This window comes from Engystomops pustulosus, chromosome 7 (assembly GCF_040894005.1).
Source record: "Engystomops pustulosus chromosome 7, aEngPut4.maternal, whole genome shotgun sequence".
NCBI classification, from domain to species: domain Eukaryota; kingdom Metazoa; phylum Chordata; class Amphibia; order Anura; family Leptodactylidae; genus Engystomops; species Engystomops pustulosus.
In genome coordinates this window covers 62,350,445-62,367,464 of record NC_092417.1, presented here as the reverse complement: position 1 = coordinate 62,367,464, position 17,020 = coordinate 62,350,445, and the positions used below count along the sequence as shown (strand labels likewise).

The window sequence follows — 17,020 nt, the reverse complement described above, 5'->3', positions numbered from 1 at the left end:
CACTTCATTCAGTTCTATGGGAACAGATGGAGAAAACAGAGCGCTGTGTAGGGCAAGCTTTGGACGCTCACATGGAGTTGAATGTGCATGTTTGCTCCACCTATTATTGAGAATCACTGTTCTCCTAATTGCTGAGGGTCCTGTTCCCATTATGAGTGGGGGTCCAAGCTGTCGGACCCTCATTGATTATGAAGTTATCCTCTATCCTTTGGATTGGGGATAATTTCCAAAGTTGGGACCTCTTTAACAAAATATTTTAAAAATGCCACAATGCTTTGGATATTATATGATTTATAATTCACTATAGACATTAAAGTGACATCTCATTTCAACCTGAGCTTACTGCCGTGAATGTGAATACCTCAAAAAGTTACTGTAATTGCTGTTCTGTCTTAAAAATCAATTTCCTTGGCGAAGAGCAATAAGAAAATGAATATGACAGTTGTGCTTAGAGTTGAATAAGTCACTGACTATCAGCTAGTTAAGAGGAGATGCAATACAGTTCAGAGAAGTGGCTTTACAGCCGACTCCAGAGGTTGGCAGAGGTAAGTGGAGCAGCACCTCACAGAATTATCTAACCGCATATTGAATGGCCGGTTACTGACCCATCTCTGTACCTTTCGGGAACCTGGCACCCTAATTGCTTCTGACTGTCAATCATGTGGAGCGCTGCTGTGGAAACTACAAGGAAATGATCATGTACACCCTGCAAGACATGTAACCAGTAGCAAAAAGAGATTTTGCAATGTGCACACCATGCCCGATAGTTATTATTGTTTTCAATTTTACCTATTTGTCAGGTTTTTAGTGATGCTAGGCAGGAACACAATAGACATGAATTCACAGACCAACCATGGCCATGTGTTTTAGCCCTTATAATGCTTCTAGATTGGCTTCTATGCATAAGCACAGCTAGATATCAGTTCAATTAAAGTCTAATACCATTCTAGAAATCACCAGTAAGGAACAGAAGATAGTAGGTAAATAGTTGACAAAAAGTAAAATTATTTTAATTTCTCACTTAAAAATATAAACTTGTCTGTATTTCTAACTAAATTATTAAATGGTCACTGTATATTGTAAAAAGTATTCTCAACCGTGAAGACATCAAGACAATTGAAATAACTTAGTAAAGCAATGTAATGTGACCTATATGATATACCCTTTTAGCTATCCAGGTGCTAAAAAAAAACACCCAGACCTAAGGTTAGACAAGTTAGACAGATCCAAAAACTCCATTTGGGCTTGCTATTTTTCAAATGTTGTGGTTCATTGGCTGCATGGTTTTCACTGAAAACGTTTTAATAAAAAGAGTAAGTCAACAACACAAATGTCTCTTTTGTTGTTCTTGTTACAATATCAGGGCAGGTAAAGTATATACTAGATACAGTAGGTACAAAGCTCTTATCTCAGTCCATTTGATATGTTCTTTGTAGTATATAATTCCAGCATGTGATCGATACAAGTCAAACTGCAGTTGTTGCATTTTTCTATGTAATGTACAGTGGCTACATGCATTTAATAAGGTTTTTCTGTTAGCTCTTACAAGCAGGAGGCCGGGGAAAGCAGTGTGAAGCAAGTTATCTCAAAAAATAGAAACCAATCAGAGCTCAGCTTTAGTTTCATAAACAGTTGTGGGGAAATGAAAGCCGAGCTCTAATTGGTTGCCATGGGCAATGAGAACAGTTCTGCTCTCAGACACTTCTGATAAATCTCCCCCTTTGTGTGTGTCACATAATCTGCAGCTGATATGGCTCCTGCTCCATTAGATAGGGCTAAATTTATATCCCAGTATCCCCCAATACATTGAAAAGATAGACAAAAGAACAAAGAGTGCGGGGCCTGGTGAATGGGGTAGATAACTTAGAGCTGCCAAGAGATATTTGATAGCTCTGGATATAAACTTGCAGTCAGTGACTAGGAGGGAGGCTGACACGATGTATGACAGTAGTAGACTAGTGGGGCTGGTTTCACATGTCACGGCTGGATGGAACTGAACACTACAGCTATCTAAAAAGAATACAATATAAAAAAAAAATATGTGCACAGTTGCTCATTCCCAAATCTGGATTTCCCCATCCCAATAACAGGTTGCGAGCAATGATGGAAGCACTGAATGATAATGAACCCCTACACAGGCACTCTCATTGCTGGAAAGAGTCTGGATGATTTGGGATGTGTAGTAGTTGTAGAAGATGATGCTGCCTTCAGAGCTCCCTGTTACAATGATGGATCCGTCTGGAGAGAATTCGCATCCCACTGCAAATCCTTCCACCTGTTGGAGAAGATAAAACATGTTAATGGCTGTTTCTGCATAAGTAATCCTTCCCTCTCGCTGGAGCATCTCTTTTTCACTGTAAATAATTGGAAGGCGTCTCAGCTCCTTCATTTCATCTGCACACAGACTCGTAATCAACCACATCAACTCAATTTGTTCAATAACTTTGTTCTTGTTTTACAAGACTGTGAGGAGATTTTTGTATACACAGAGGGAGAAATCATAATACGGTTTGTTATACAGAACATCCGGCTTCAATATCTTCTGCCGGGTCACCAAACCCTACCTCCCCCCCCTCTTTTGAAAATAAATTCAATAGGCCAGAGACTATCCCTAAATGTCAGAAGGCAGAAAGGCTGGTGGTGGGCATCACCTTTGGCACTAGGATTTCGGGAAAACCTCACTTTTTTCGGACTTTGCACCTTTTTCAGGGATTGCACAGCTTGGACAGGTATTTAACAGGTGTCTGCACTGGCACTGTGTCGCGCATCGTTTTCTGTCGCAGGGGGGGTGCCGTCGGACGATCTGACTGATTCTGTAAGACCTGAGGATATCATATTAACCAATTGCCGCCCTGCCGATGACTTCACAGGGGGCAGCGATCGAATCCTATATGAAGGCGACCACCCGCCACATGGATTTAAATGCCTCCGGCAGCTTTGCTTATTATGGTTGACACCTGCGATCCCTGCCAGCAGCACCCGCGGGTGTTACCGGTGGGTGTTTGCTGCAATATGCAGCGAACACCCACTTTTTATGGAAATGAGCCTGAGGGTCTCCAGGCTCCATTAATATCTATGGGACCCAGAGTCCCTCCGGCTAAATTGCATAATTTTAAAAGCCTTTTTTCTGTAACAACCAGGGCATATGAAGCTAACAGCAGAGCAGATCCTGCCAGAGTGGACACACACCAGTATGTCAATGTGTACGGTTTGCAATACTTGATGCTGGTGGTAGTTGTCCTTTAAAACTAAACAATTTTTTGCAAATGAAATATATATGCTACATAAATCTCCCCAGTCATTCATATAAATGTATCGGCTTGAGGTCCAGAATAGATGTAGTGTAGACTAAAAACAAACCCCCAGTAGTGAGAACAAGTTGAAACAAAGTGTGAAGTTGTAGAAAATTTCAGGAAAAACAGAAAGGGAGAGGGAATATAAAATGGAGCAAAAAGAAGATAAAGAGCGGAGAAGTTCAATATAAAATATGGTAAGTAATAAACACACACCCTGCAAGTCAATCCAATAAAACTAAACATCAACTGATGTTACTGAGTGGCAAGCGCACACAGGCTCCTACATTCACAGCCACAGGTAACACATTTACATTCAGACATCGCGCTTTGCATGAATAATATATGATCCAGACAAGTATTGCAGAGAGCTGCTTACAGAATGGCAGGGTCTATTGTCTATAACCTACGGCATCCACTTCATGCACGCAGCTCAGGATACAAAAGGAAGTCTATATGTATTTTACAAAATGTGGGGATTATAACGGAATATTGAGTAATATTTTTGTACTACTATTAATGCGAAAGCTGTGGGAAAATAAATCCAGGACTCGCTCTGTGATTGCAGTAAATATTGACTGACACATGTAACAGTCCTTTATATTATCATTCAGGAATAAGGCTTTGCCTCCAATTAGCAATAATCAAATCAAGAAGGTTAATAATGTAATCCATCAATTCCCCTTCTTGCTTGGAGAAATTCTGATTTTTGGTGGACTTGCAAAATTAATTTTGTATCCACCCCTTCAGTAGCGCTCTCTTACACCAAGCCGGATGTGGCCGCATGAACACACGCCGAAACTTTGATGATAAAAGCAAAAGAGTATTTCTTAAAGTCAGGACACTTTGGTCCAGTGCCGTCTGTGTTTGTGGCCCCATCCCCGGCACTATGACTACATGGCTACTGCCGTCTGTGTTTGTGGCCCCATCCCCGGCACAATGACTGCATGGCTACTGCCGTCTCTGTTTGTGGCCCCATCCCCGGCACAATGACTGCATGGCTACTGCCATCTGTGTTTGTGGCCCCATCCCCGGCACTATGACTGCATAGCTACTGCCATCTGTGTTTGTGGCCCCATCCCCGGCACTATGACTGCATGGCTACTGCAGTCTGTGTTTGTGGCCCCATCCCCGGGACTATGACTGCATGGCTACTGCCGTCTGTGTTTGTGGCCCCATCCCCGGCACTATGACTGCATGGCTACTGCCATCTGTGTTTGTGGCCCCATCCCCGGCACTATGACTGCATGGCTACTGCAGTCTGCGTTTGTGGCCCCATCCCCGGGACTATGACTGCATGGCTACTGCCGTCTGTGTTTGTGGCCCCATCCCCGGCACTATGGCTGCATGGCTACTGCCATCTGTGTTTGTGGCCCCATCCCCGACACTATGACTACATGGCTACTGCCATCTGTGTTTGTGGCCCCATCCCCGGCACTATGGCTGCATGGCTACTGCCGTCTGTGTTGGTGATTAGAAAGAAGGCGATTTGCCTCCTAGCCGATAGCTCACTTAACCCCACCTCTTACTACACAAACCCCACCTCTAATTGGGATTTATCTAATGAAATTGGGTTAAAAGTGGAATGGAGATGCGAACCATTGGGTGTGGAAAGAGACAAATCATTCCAGTGAGACGAGCCAAATGATCCAGCTCACTAAAAGAATTGAATTACCATTACTATAACTGTATCTGATGCTGGCTGCTGTGTTGCCCCTACTAAATAAGAAATTGAGGAGATGTGGAGATGTGCCTTATCCTCCCACCCATATATATCTCTCTGACCTTTCTACCGTTGTATAGTAAATGTGGCTTTGCATCCCCCATATTAACTATGTCCCCTGTTTTCTGAATCCCATAAAGTTTCTCTCTGCCCTCATAAAGCTGGTTACATAAAGAAATTAACTTTAATTTATTGTATCTTGGTATTTTTTAACCTTTTTAACAACCCCCCCCAAAAAACATAAGAGATTTTTACAATAGAAAATCAAAATTTAGAAAAAAAAATTCTGATATATTTTTTATTGGAAAATGACCCAACCATTACTGCCCCCAGTGTAATAGAATATAACTTCTGCAACAGAGTCTCTATGTACAAAAAACAGAATATTGTATTGCTGTACAAGAATACAACCACTATAATAGCGCCCCTATGTACATCCATTACCTTATGTCCTTCAAACCGTTTCTTCTTATTCATTTTGTATGGGCGCTGGGTAGAGAATATTGCAATGTAGTTTCCATTAGTCTGTGCTGCAAACACACTTTCCTTTGGGTGCAGGGCAAGGCTTGGACAGGTGTATCGTTCCTAGAAAGAAGGTAATTGTACATTTAGAAGTTAGGAAGTTACATGTGAAGCTGCAAGCAATAGCTGAACCACATTATCCCCTGGTGAGATGCACAAAAGAAGGCAATGGTTCCCTTAATTTCTGACTCCTCTATTTTATCAAACTCTGGCTCCTTTATATATGACCAAAAATTACTAATAACAAATTTACTACAGCAAGATGGTAACTTTGGTCTTTTTTATAACATTTTGTTCCCTTCCCCTTTAGCCCAGATGTAAGAGTGAAATGGGCTTTAGATAGAGCCCACAGAAGTTTTACTGGAGAAATGCTTTAAAGGGAACCTGTCATCACAAACCTCTATTATAAACCTCACACAATACCTTTGAGACAGGGATACAGGCATTCCATCAATTCTATTGATGTTTCTGTATGATTCCGCTGTGCTGTAAAACATCTTTTATTCTTCCTCAGTTGACTTCTGTATCCAGTCAGGGAGGCGTGGAGAGCTCTCAGATTCTGCAAAGCTTTCCCCGACACCTAAACACCTCACCTTATTGCCCCTCTGCCCTGCCCTCTTCTCCACCTCATTACTATCTTTGCACCCTCCTAATACCATTTAGGAAACACATCAGATTCCTGATGTAGAGGTGGAACGGGATCTGTAGTGGATATTAGGAATTCAATGCTATGTGGGTCCCTGTATATTTTCTACTCAAACCACGAAAGGGTTATGACAGTTTTAAAAGTGGAGTACTAACACGCACATTGGTCCTGGTGTGAAAGTATTGTTGGGATCTGTAGGTTGGTGTTAGTAAGTCACAATGTCATGGTAATACTGTATATGGTGCTGATGTGAAGGTATCCTTAGTTTTACAGTTATAAGTCACTATGAGGTAGTAATATGTGTTCATTATGTGAAGTTATTGTTTGATAATTCCCAGCAGAAATATTATCACTGTCAGCATGAAAGGAATAAGAAAACCACAAAACATCTTAGAGCTGCTGACCCTTTCATAATACAATAAGAATGGCTGCAGAAAATGTACCATTCCTGGAATCTGCACAGATCGGCTCATTGAGGGGTAATGTCTCTCTGGTAAGCGCTGCTCTCTTTCTCTCTCTAGCTCTTTCAGATGGTTGTAAGACATGAGCCATTGTGTTATGGAAACAATACTTGAACCTCCTGTGGATCATGAGATATGGAGATAGAGCACCATAACGCTGGTTCTGATAAACTGTAGGAGGTCTAGAAGTGCAAAGCCAGGAAATGCAATTATTCTCCCTCTTATGCCACCTGCACACCAACTAGGTGCTGAGGGGAGGGAAGCTAGCCATAACCTGTGCCCGTTCTGGCCTGGCATAGAATTGTTTGGCAGCACTGCCAACCGCTGGAAATATCAGGAGGCCGGTGGGTACTGGGGGGTGGGGTTTACATCATACTCTGCCACACAATGTGCCAGCGTCTCCCAGTGTCTTTTCTCACTGATGGGAATTTTATGTTTATCTGATATAAATGTTATCTCTAAAAATACAGCTATTTCTGTAACAGGTATCATCACTATCACCATATGTTACACTAATTTTAACACATTAGGAGAGGGTCCGTGTATTGAAAAATCTTACTCTACGTTATTGTGTTGTGTGTTTGTTTGTTTATTTGGTTCAACACTTTTCACACTGCAATCCAGACCCAATGGTCCTAGTTGCTAGAGCTCAGAAGTTAAGGCTAAGACTGTTGTGGCTGTAAGTAGCCAGGCTCTTGTGGCTGTAAGTAGCCAGGCTGTTGTGGCTATAAGTAGCCAGGCTGTTGTGGCTATAAGTAGCCAGGCTGTTGTGGCTATAAGTAGCCAGGCTGTTGTGGCTATAAGTAGCCAGGCTGTTGCGGCTATAAGTAGCCAGGCTGTTGCGGCTATAAGTAGCCAGGCTGTTGCGGCTATAAGTAGCCAGGCTGTTGCGGCTATAAGTAGCCAGGCTGTTGCGGCTATAAGTAGCCAGGCTGTTGCGGCTATAAGTAGCCAGGCTGTTGCGGCTATAAGTAGCCAGGCTGTTGCGGCTATAAGTAGCCAGGCTGTTGCGGCTATAAGTAGCCAGGCTGTTGCGGCTATAAGTAGCCAGGCTGTTGTGGCAGTTGGTAGCCAGACTGCTGTGGGCTTTAGTAGCCAGGTAGTTATAGCCATTAGTAGTCTGGCTGTTGTGGCCATTAGTAGCCTGGGTGTTGTGGCTGTCAGTAGCCGGGCTGTTGTGGCTGTCAGTAGCCAGGTATTTGTGGCTGTAAGTAGCCAGGCTGTTGTGGCAGTTGGTAGCCAGGCTGTTGTGGGCGTTAGTAGCCAGGTAGTTATAGCCATTAGTAGCCTGGCTGTTGTGGCCATTAGTAGCCTGGGTGTTGTGGCTGTCAGTAGCCAGGTAGTTGTGGCCATTAGTAGCCAGGAATTTGTGGCCGTCAGTAGCCGGGCTGTTGTGGCCGTCAGTAGCCGGGCTGTTGTGGCTGTCAGTAGCCGGGCTGTTGTGGCTGTCAGTCGCCAGCCTGTTGTAGCAGCAACCCTGCCGATACTTGCAGGGATATATATATAAACAATGCCATGCATAACCCTGTAGTACTTTGGTTTTTCTAATTTTGCCCAACTACTATCCGCTTTGCATCAGTTTTTTTGCATATGACCAGCTGAAAAAGCAAAAATCAGCTTGGAAATCACACCTACACTCACATCTGTTTCAAGTTCTTCTGATAAGATGAAAGTCAAGTGTCTCCTTCTCTTCACTTATGACAAGGGCCTGATACATTCACATTTTATACAATGTCATGAATTGCAATCAATAAATAACACTCACACAGTATCGGTGCGGTGGTGGCGTGATGGGGGAATATTAATAGCTTCTACCACAAGTGACTTATTTTCCACATGGCAGACTCCTTGTAGATGTTCATTATACAGAGGACTATCAAGGCTTTATGGGTACGGCTCTCAGCCTTGCATGAAGCTGCATCTCTCAATTTTCAAGCTTGTTTTTGTTTGGGGGATGGGGTGGGAGAACATGCGTGAAAATGTACAATGTAGATTAAATCCAGTAATGTATGCAATATAAACACATGAAGTGAAATGCAGCACTCTAATGCAGGGATACGTTACCAGATTTATTACATCAAACTACTAGCCGCCTGAGGAAGTTTATGAAATATCTTTTCAAGAATTCCCTCTTGTGTGCAATCTTACTGGCTCACCTTTAAAAAAGCCCACATACATGACTCAACTCTGGCAAAATATGACTCTTCTCTGCTCAATTTCACATAACTTTGGAGGATTTTTTTTGTTTACAGGCAAACAGGTGAGATTTCACATAAAAGAGAAAATTCTAGAAAGGATATTTCCTCTTCTCCGTGAGGTTGCTAGAAGTTTAGTCAGGTAAATGCCGTGTCCCCTTAACTTCAGCTGTATTGAGTTACACTCAGTTCTAGGGTAAAGATAGGAAGAGGTTAGACCAGCCATTCCTTATTTACGGCGATTTCTTAAAAGCCCCATGCAACTTTTGATCTGAACAACTAGGAAAATCTGTAGTTGTGGAAACAGACAAGAACCATACGTGAAAAATTTGATTGGAGACTTTGGCAGCTGTGGCAAAATCCCAGGCAATAATGGTGCGGTCAGCAGAGTCACGACTGACACAATCCGTGGTGCTCAAAAATTCTCTGCCATCTTGGAGGAAGAGGAGGTCAAAGTGTTGTTGCACAGATGCTCTGTACACATTGATCACCTATGAGATGGAGACATGCAAAGAAAACTAATCAGCACATATCATAATATGTATTACACAGGATTATCAAATATTGTATGAGTAAGACGAAGCACTATAACATTTCACCCTTTGTGCAAGAAAAAGACTATAAAACCGCCTCCCTACAGACGTGTTCACTCTGAAATGAAAATTGGTTGGCAGTTGAATTTCTAAAAGGAATAATAGATGTTTATTCCATTTAATTCCAATTCCTGCACTCCTATGATTTCTATAGGACAGTGATATCGAACCTTTTAGAGACTGAGTGCCCAAACTACAACCAAGACCCACTTATTTATCGCAAAGTGCCGACACAGAAATTTAATTTGTGATTTATACTCCTTTCTCTGTGACAGCTTTCATTGACACCAGCACCCTGAGGACAACAATAAAGTAGAAAATAGAAGAAATTTGGATGATCATTGTAGATTCCCCCCAGGGTCCCATAATCAGGAAGAATTGTCAGGCTCGGAGCAGGAGCTACAATGATAATCCAGATCTGTCCACACCTTCCCACTCCTCCAGTAGTCTCAGGTAGTGCTGTCACTTTAAAATAGCTCTGTGCACAGCAAGTCCTGGGCTGTCTGGGACTGCAGGAAGATACCTGGAGTCATCTCTGGTGATGGCCTGGGTGCCCACAGAAAGGGCTCTGAGTGCCACCTCTGGCACCAGTGCCATAGGTTAGCCACCACTGCTATAGGACGTCTGGGAGGCATACAGGACAAGTTGATCCAGAAGTGCATAGTGCAAATTAGGGGTAATTGTGGACCTCCAATCAGCTGATTCCAGGGATCGCAGCTGTTGCAATCAGATATTTATCCTATTATATAAAGTTATATTATGATAAAACCCCGTTCAGTGTAACCCCTTTGTACTAAAAGTATTTGCCCTATAGGTGTTCTTTAAAATTTTGCCTTTGGTTCCTCTACTGCAGATGATTTATATCACACCCACTTTTTTATTTTTTTATTTCCTTACAGAGAAATCTCACCAGTTGAGTGTACTTTTATCTGTCTTCTTCTAAGTGGTTAGAAACACTAATTTAAGATGATGTATAGTAATTTCAATAAGGGTAAAGTAAATCTACCATCAAAAACCAGGCTGTATTAAGTATAAGAATCTACAAGATAAACTAAACAAAACTTTTAATATAACCCAACTGAGAAATCATGTTTACCATATAATATATGAAGTTCAGTGAAAAAAAAATGATACAGATAATACAGTGGGGGAAATAAATATTAGATCCCAGGACAATTTTGCATGGTTTCCCACTGTAGGGGATTATTTACTAAGAGTCCCCCGGCCGCATATCTGTCGGGTTTCACGTCAGAGATTGGCATCGCCTTTATACAGTTGCTTGACACTCTGTTTCTCTCAAAAAAGAACTTTTAAAAATATGTAATAAAGGCTGAAGTGCTCTGGGTGTCTTCCCCAGAGCACCTCTGGGCTCCAGCATCACTGCCTAATACATGTTACCCTGGAGAACTTCTTCCCCGCCTACTTCCGCCCCTGGACTTTCTCGGCAGCCAGTGACATCATCCAAAGGGATTTCCAAATCCTGCGCATTTGCGTGGTTGGAACATCATTGTGCAACCCGGAAGCAGCTTCAGACAGAACAGTGTCACCGTCTCCCAGGGGATTTGGATAGTGCCAGGTGAGGTCCAAGCCTGCTGAGGAAGGTCTAGAGGAGGAGGAGGAGGAGGAGGAGGCAGGAAGAAGCCTCAATTCAAAACCAAGGAGCTATATAAAGCCAAAGCCAGAATCTCAGTGCCCAGATTAAAAGTAGGTGACGCTTGTTTATCATCATCAATTCTGATAATAGATTTGCTTTAAGTGACATGTTTCTGACTAATCCGTTAGTATCATGGAATATAAATGAATTTCTCACCGGCCTGTTGCTACTAACCGCATAGGTATGGTTACATGGCTCTCAAAAACTGCCGGTAGAATGATTTTAAGATCTTTATGTTGTCTTCTTAAAAGGTTAGTTGAAACGGTTCCCTTTAAATATTTCCACCACTAAATATTACAACACAAAATCCAATAGAAAAGCTACCATAAAATGTCACGACCCAGCCCCAGGTCCAGCAGCAAAAATAAACTGTATATAAGCAGCTGATGAAGCTTGTTGTATCTTTGTGTTCCGGTGTCAGGATGATGCTTGTAAGCCGTTCTAGTACACAAAAATAGCTTCACATTCTAGGGGACCAATTTCCGTTCAGCTCCCAGGTTCAGACACAATTAAATGTCAGTTCCACCTGGTATATCTAGAAATAACTGCTGGATTCTTGCCTCGGGAGGGAAACACAGAATACATGAAGTAAATAATCCTCAACAAAAACGAAATTTCCGCTTATTGAGATGTTTCCCCTTAACAATAATGCACCTGCTCGGATATTACCCAGCAAAGGCTGGGGCACGCCAAGATCATTAAGTGCAGTCATAAAGATCATCCTGCTAGAGGACAACATCCTGGTTTGCTTTTTCTTTTTCCTTTAAAACTTAAAGGAAACCTACCACTTGAAGTGGCAGGTTTCAGAAGAAAACACCGAGCACCAGCTCAGGCTGAGCTGGTGCTTATTTTTGTTAGTGTTTTAAACCGCGATATCGCGGTTTTTTGCCAACATAAAGGAGGCATATAAGTCATCAGCCCTACCTCCCTTGGGAAGAGCAGATCACAACATTGTGCACCTATGCCCTGTGTACCTACCCCTTGTACAGAGAGAACCAGTTGCTATCCGCACAGCGAGGATATGGTCTGCGGAGGCTGAAGAGGCTTTGAGGGATTGTTTCAATACAACTGTATGGGAAGTCCTGCAGGATTCTTATGGGGATGACATTGATGGCCTAACACACTGCATAACGGACTATATTAACTTCTGTACAGAGAACACGGTACCCACAAAAATGGTGAGGTGCTTCTCTAACAACAAACCCTGGATTAACCCTGATATAAAAGCTCTTCTTAAAGAGAAAAAGAGATTTTTTAGATTAGGTGACAGGGAAAACCTGAGGATTGTTCAAAAGGAGCTGAGGCGACAGATAAGGGAGGGGAAATCCAGATACAAGAGGAAGATAGAGGAGCAGATGCAACAGAAAAACATCAGTGGGGTGTGGAAAAGCCTCAAATCAATATCTGATCACAGACAGCCTGTCTCTCAGGTTACAGCAGATAAGGAGTGGGTTAATGAACTTAATCTATTCTTCAATAGGTTTGATCACACACCTGCCTCTCCCACCTCACAGGCTTCCCTCCTGGGACAACATGAGTCCATGTCATCAGGAAACCATTCTATTGTCTCCTCCACACTCAATGTCTGCCCCACTAGATCCCCTGCTGTTAGCCCTCATCCACAGATCAGTCACAGCTGTCAGTCATCAGGCTACAATTTGATCCTTACAAGTGCCCAGGTGAGAAAAGAGCTGAAAAGACTCAAAGTGGGCAAGGCTACAGGACCAGATGGTATCAGTGCAAGATTAATCAAGACCTGTGGTGATCAGCTTTGTGGTATCATTGCACATATGTTCAACATGAGCCTGGAGTTGGGAAGGGTACCACAACTGTGGAAAACATCTTGTGTGGTACCAGTTCCAAAAACACTTCACCCATCGGACCTCAACAGCTACAGACCGGTGGCATTAACATCCCATTTGATGAAGGTCTTCGAGAGGTTGGTTCTCACACATCTCCGCCCTCTAGTGAGCTCATCTATGGACGCCCTACAGTTTGCTTATCGGCCAGGCATTGGTGTAGATGATGCCATCATCCACCTACTACATCGAACTCTTTCTCACTTGGAGAAACCTGGGAACACTGTGAGAATAATGTTCTTTGATTTCTCCAGTGCTTTCAATACCATACAGCCAGGGCTACTAAGAGACAAACTGGATCTGGCTGGAGTGGACCACCATCTCTCTAGTTGGATCCTAGACTACCTCACAAACCGACCTCAATATGTGAGAGCCCAGGATTGTGTGTCGGATACTGTGATGAGTAGTACAGGTGCACCTCAAGGTACAGTTCTGGCTCCCTTCCTCTTCACATTGTACACAGCAGACTTCAGGTACAATTCATGTAGCTGCTACCTCCAGAAGTTCTCTGATGACTCTGCAATAGTAGGCCTCATTACAGGTGAGAACGACAGGGAGTACAAAGAACTGATCCGGAAATTTGTGGACTGGTGCCAGCGAAACCACCTTAGGATTAATGCTGGGAAGACCAAGGAGATGGTGATGGACTTTCGTAAGCACAGTCCTCCTTCTCAACCGGTGGTCATCCATGGGACGGACATTGAGGCAGTGAAGTCCTATAAGTACTTGGGTGTCTTCCTCAACAATAAACTGGAGTGGGCAGAGAACATAAACGCACTTCACAGGAGGGGTCAGAGCCGGCTACACCTGCTGAGGAGGCTGAGGGCATTCGGAGTGCGGGGGGCTCTTCTTAAGACCTTCTTCAACTCTGTAGTGGCACCAGCCATCTTCTTTGGCATAGTCTGTTGGGGAAGCAGCATCTCAGCTAGGGAGAGGAGCAGACTGGACAAACTGATTAGGAAAGCCAGTTCTGTCCTGGGGGGTCCTCTTGACACAGTGCAGGTGGTAGCTGAGAGGAGGACACTGGGTAAGTTGAAGTCTATTCTGGAGAATAGCTCCCATCCCTTGCATGAGACTGTGGTGGCATTGGGGAGCACCTTCAGTGACCGACTGCTTCACCCCAAATGTGAGAGGGAGCGTTATCGTAAGTCATTCCTCCCCGCTGCCATCAGGCTGTTCAACAAACAAGGCCCAAACAGAAGTAACCTGCGCCCCCCATCTAACCAGTCCCTGCAGGTCCCATCCACAGACTAAACATCAAACTGCCGATCATTGCTTGTCTCTTCTATGTCTTTTTATCCCCCTTTTATTTTTGTTCATTTATCCCTAATATTATTGTTGTCATAGTTTGTACTTCACTCTCTGTACCCTCTGCTGCTGTAACGCTGTGAATTTCCCCACTGTGGGACTAATAAAGGATTATCTTATCTTATCTCTTATCTTATCTTTTTAAACTGTATAGCCGGCGCAGGGAGGTACGCGCTCGGTGCTTACCATGCACGCTACCGTGCGCGCGGCTACATAGGAAGGTCCGAGCGCGTACCTCCCTGCGCCGGCTATACAGTTTAAAAAGTGTTTTAAACCGCGATATCGCGGTTTAAAACACTAACAAAAATAAGCACCGGCACCAGCTCAGCCTGAGCTGGTGCTCGGTGTTTTCTTCTGAAACCTGCCACTTCAAGTGGTAGGTTTCCTTTAATGAGAACAAAAAAAAAAAAAAGAACTAGAAAATCACCCAAGAGAAGTTCCCTTATTATTAAAAAATGACGTATGTGAAAATCTTTCCTTACACTTAGGCTACATTCACACTAACGTATGGGGGACGTATATACGGCCGATATACGTCCCCCATACACTTCTATGGGCGCACGGCGCTCTACGGGAGCGGTACGGTGCCGCACACGTGCGGCACCGTACCGTTCCGTACCCGGGAAAAAGATAGGACCTGTCCTATCTTTTCCCGTAATACGGCGCCGTGCGCCATAGGTTGCTATGGAGAGGGGCGGGGGTGAGCTGCGCTCACCTCCTCCTCCTCTCCCCGTACACTGCCGTTGCCCGGTACGGTACGGGCGGGCAACGGCAGTGTGAATATAGCCTTACCAGGGGTAACTAATTGCTGGGGGCATCTAATACCGACATTCATTATAAATTGGAATATAGGAAACTACAATTTCTGTCAAAATATTTACAGGGTGAGCAAGGGAGGCAGTAAGACCATCATTCAATTAAAAAGAAGAGACGAGTAACAGAAGCAACACATTTAAAAACTGTCTAAAAAATTACCAAAAAAAATTAGACCATTTTAGGCACTTTTCCTACTTGTACAAAAAAAGTGGCATGGCTTTTTGGAATGGGGGAGTGGCCTCACAGCAAAAAGTTGGCGCACTAAAAAATTAATTACTTTGGGGCTACAAACTGGAACAACTAATACATGGTGCTAGAGAGTCCTAAACTACTCCAGATTTATTATCCAGCATCAGACAGAAGTGATAAATGTGGTGCAGCAGAAGACAGGTCTATTCCTAGTCTTCACTGGTGTAATGTGCAATACATTGATAATATCCCCCATTGTGTCTACATTGTATAGAGGAAGAAAAGGGAGATAACACATTTTGTACCCATTCTGTATCACTACATCATTGAAAGCAGAGAAAAGAGGTGTGACTACTACTACAGCAGTTACATGGAAATAAATAGGCAGTCCTATCCGTCATTCCAGGCTGAGACTCATACAAATTGCCATCTATATCGACATTATTCACAATGGAAAATAAAAGTGATTACCAACTTTGATCATATTACTTACAGGGAGAACCAGGGAGACAGTACTATCTATACCTACATTATATACAGGGAGGGAAAGTACTATTGTGTCTACATCATTTACAGTGAGACACAAGGAAAAACTATCAGTGCCTGTGTCATTTACAGGGAAACACATGGAGGTCCTACTACCTGTGGCATCTTTTACAAGGAAGGCAATTCAGGAGATGGTAATATCTCCCGGGAAACACGATTTTGGCAGGATCCTTTAAATGCAAATATGCTTTCAAAGTGAGTATTTATGGCTGGGTTTTGTGGGAGTTTGTGGAGGTGCCCAAATGTTCCCACAAACAGGTGATCAATTATTGTATGTTACCTGTGCCTACCTTGTTATATCACAACCACATTCCATGAAAACCTCGTCATTATGATCAGTTATGGGAAATCTACAACTCTAATCAAGTATGATAAACCTGGCCCTTACTCATAGACCCAGGCACGGTAACTAAAGTAATACATTATTCCTTTATTTATATAGTGCACAGATTACGCAGTGCTACACAGAGTTTGCCAAATCGGTCCCTGTCCCCAATGGGGCTTACAATCTAATCAACCTACCAGGAGTAGTAATCTTCTTATACTTTTTATCCATGGCCTTCTTCCTTCTAAACTCTACTTTAAAAAATTATGCTAATGAGTGTGAAAGGGCTCTGGAGGGTGTTACCAGAGCCACCGCGTGATGTAGCTTTAGAGGCTGTTACACTGTCTTACCTACCCTTCTGCTCCCTCAGCATTTTTCCCCTCCCTCTGCCTACTGTTATCCAACACAGTGGGAAGAGAAAGTGCTTTAGACACTATAACAACCTGTGAATCTGCAGCACAGAGAGGCTCTGGTAACATCCCCATGGAGTCCGTCCAGCTCATTAGCATAATTTTAAAAGTTGATTTTAGGGGGAAGGAGGCCATGGATAACAAATAAGAATATTACCACAGTCACATTTCCTGAATCTATGAGTAACTGTCCTTGGTTTATCATGATTTTCATGGTAGATTTACTTTAATTATTCGCCTTATTAGAATTATTCCTCTTCCTGAATTATTCAAAGGAATCAAGGAGAGGCACCATGGATTTTAGATATATTTTTGGAAACATTTTAATGTGTTTTCCAGCTGTGACTTTTACAGACAAAATATAGCAAATGCATTGATACTCCACAGGGATCCTGACTAATAATGCATCAAGTTCATGAAAGTGGCTTCTGGATCATTGAGGAATCTGCTTCATTTGTTTAGTGTAAAACTACAGCAGCA

General features: G+C 43.1%; 1 protein-coding gene across 1 annotated transcript in view; it reads right to left on the bottom strand.

The window, feature by feature from the left end:
* Positions 1–509: 509 nt before the first annotated feature.
* The window catches only part of WDR25 (WD repeat domain 25), a 98,548-nt gene continuing 82,037 nt past the window's right edge, over positions 510–17,020 (bottom strand). The window contains exons 5-7 of the mRNA XM_072116185.1: positions 9,161–9,331; positions 5,461–5,601; positions 510–2,275 (exon numbers count right to left, since the gene is read on the bottom strand). Of these exons, the coding sequence (XP_071972286.1) occupies positions 2,054–2,275; positions 5,461–5,601; positions 9,161–9,331 (534 nt within the window). The 3' untranslated portion in view covers positions 510–2,053. The remainder of the gene's footprint in view (positions 2,276–5,460; positions 5,602–9,160; positions 9,332–17,020) is intronic.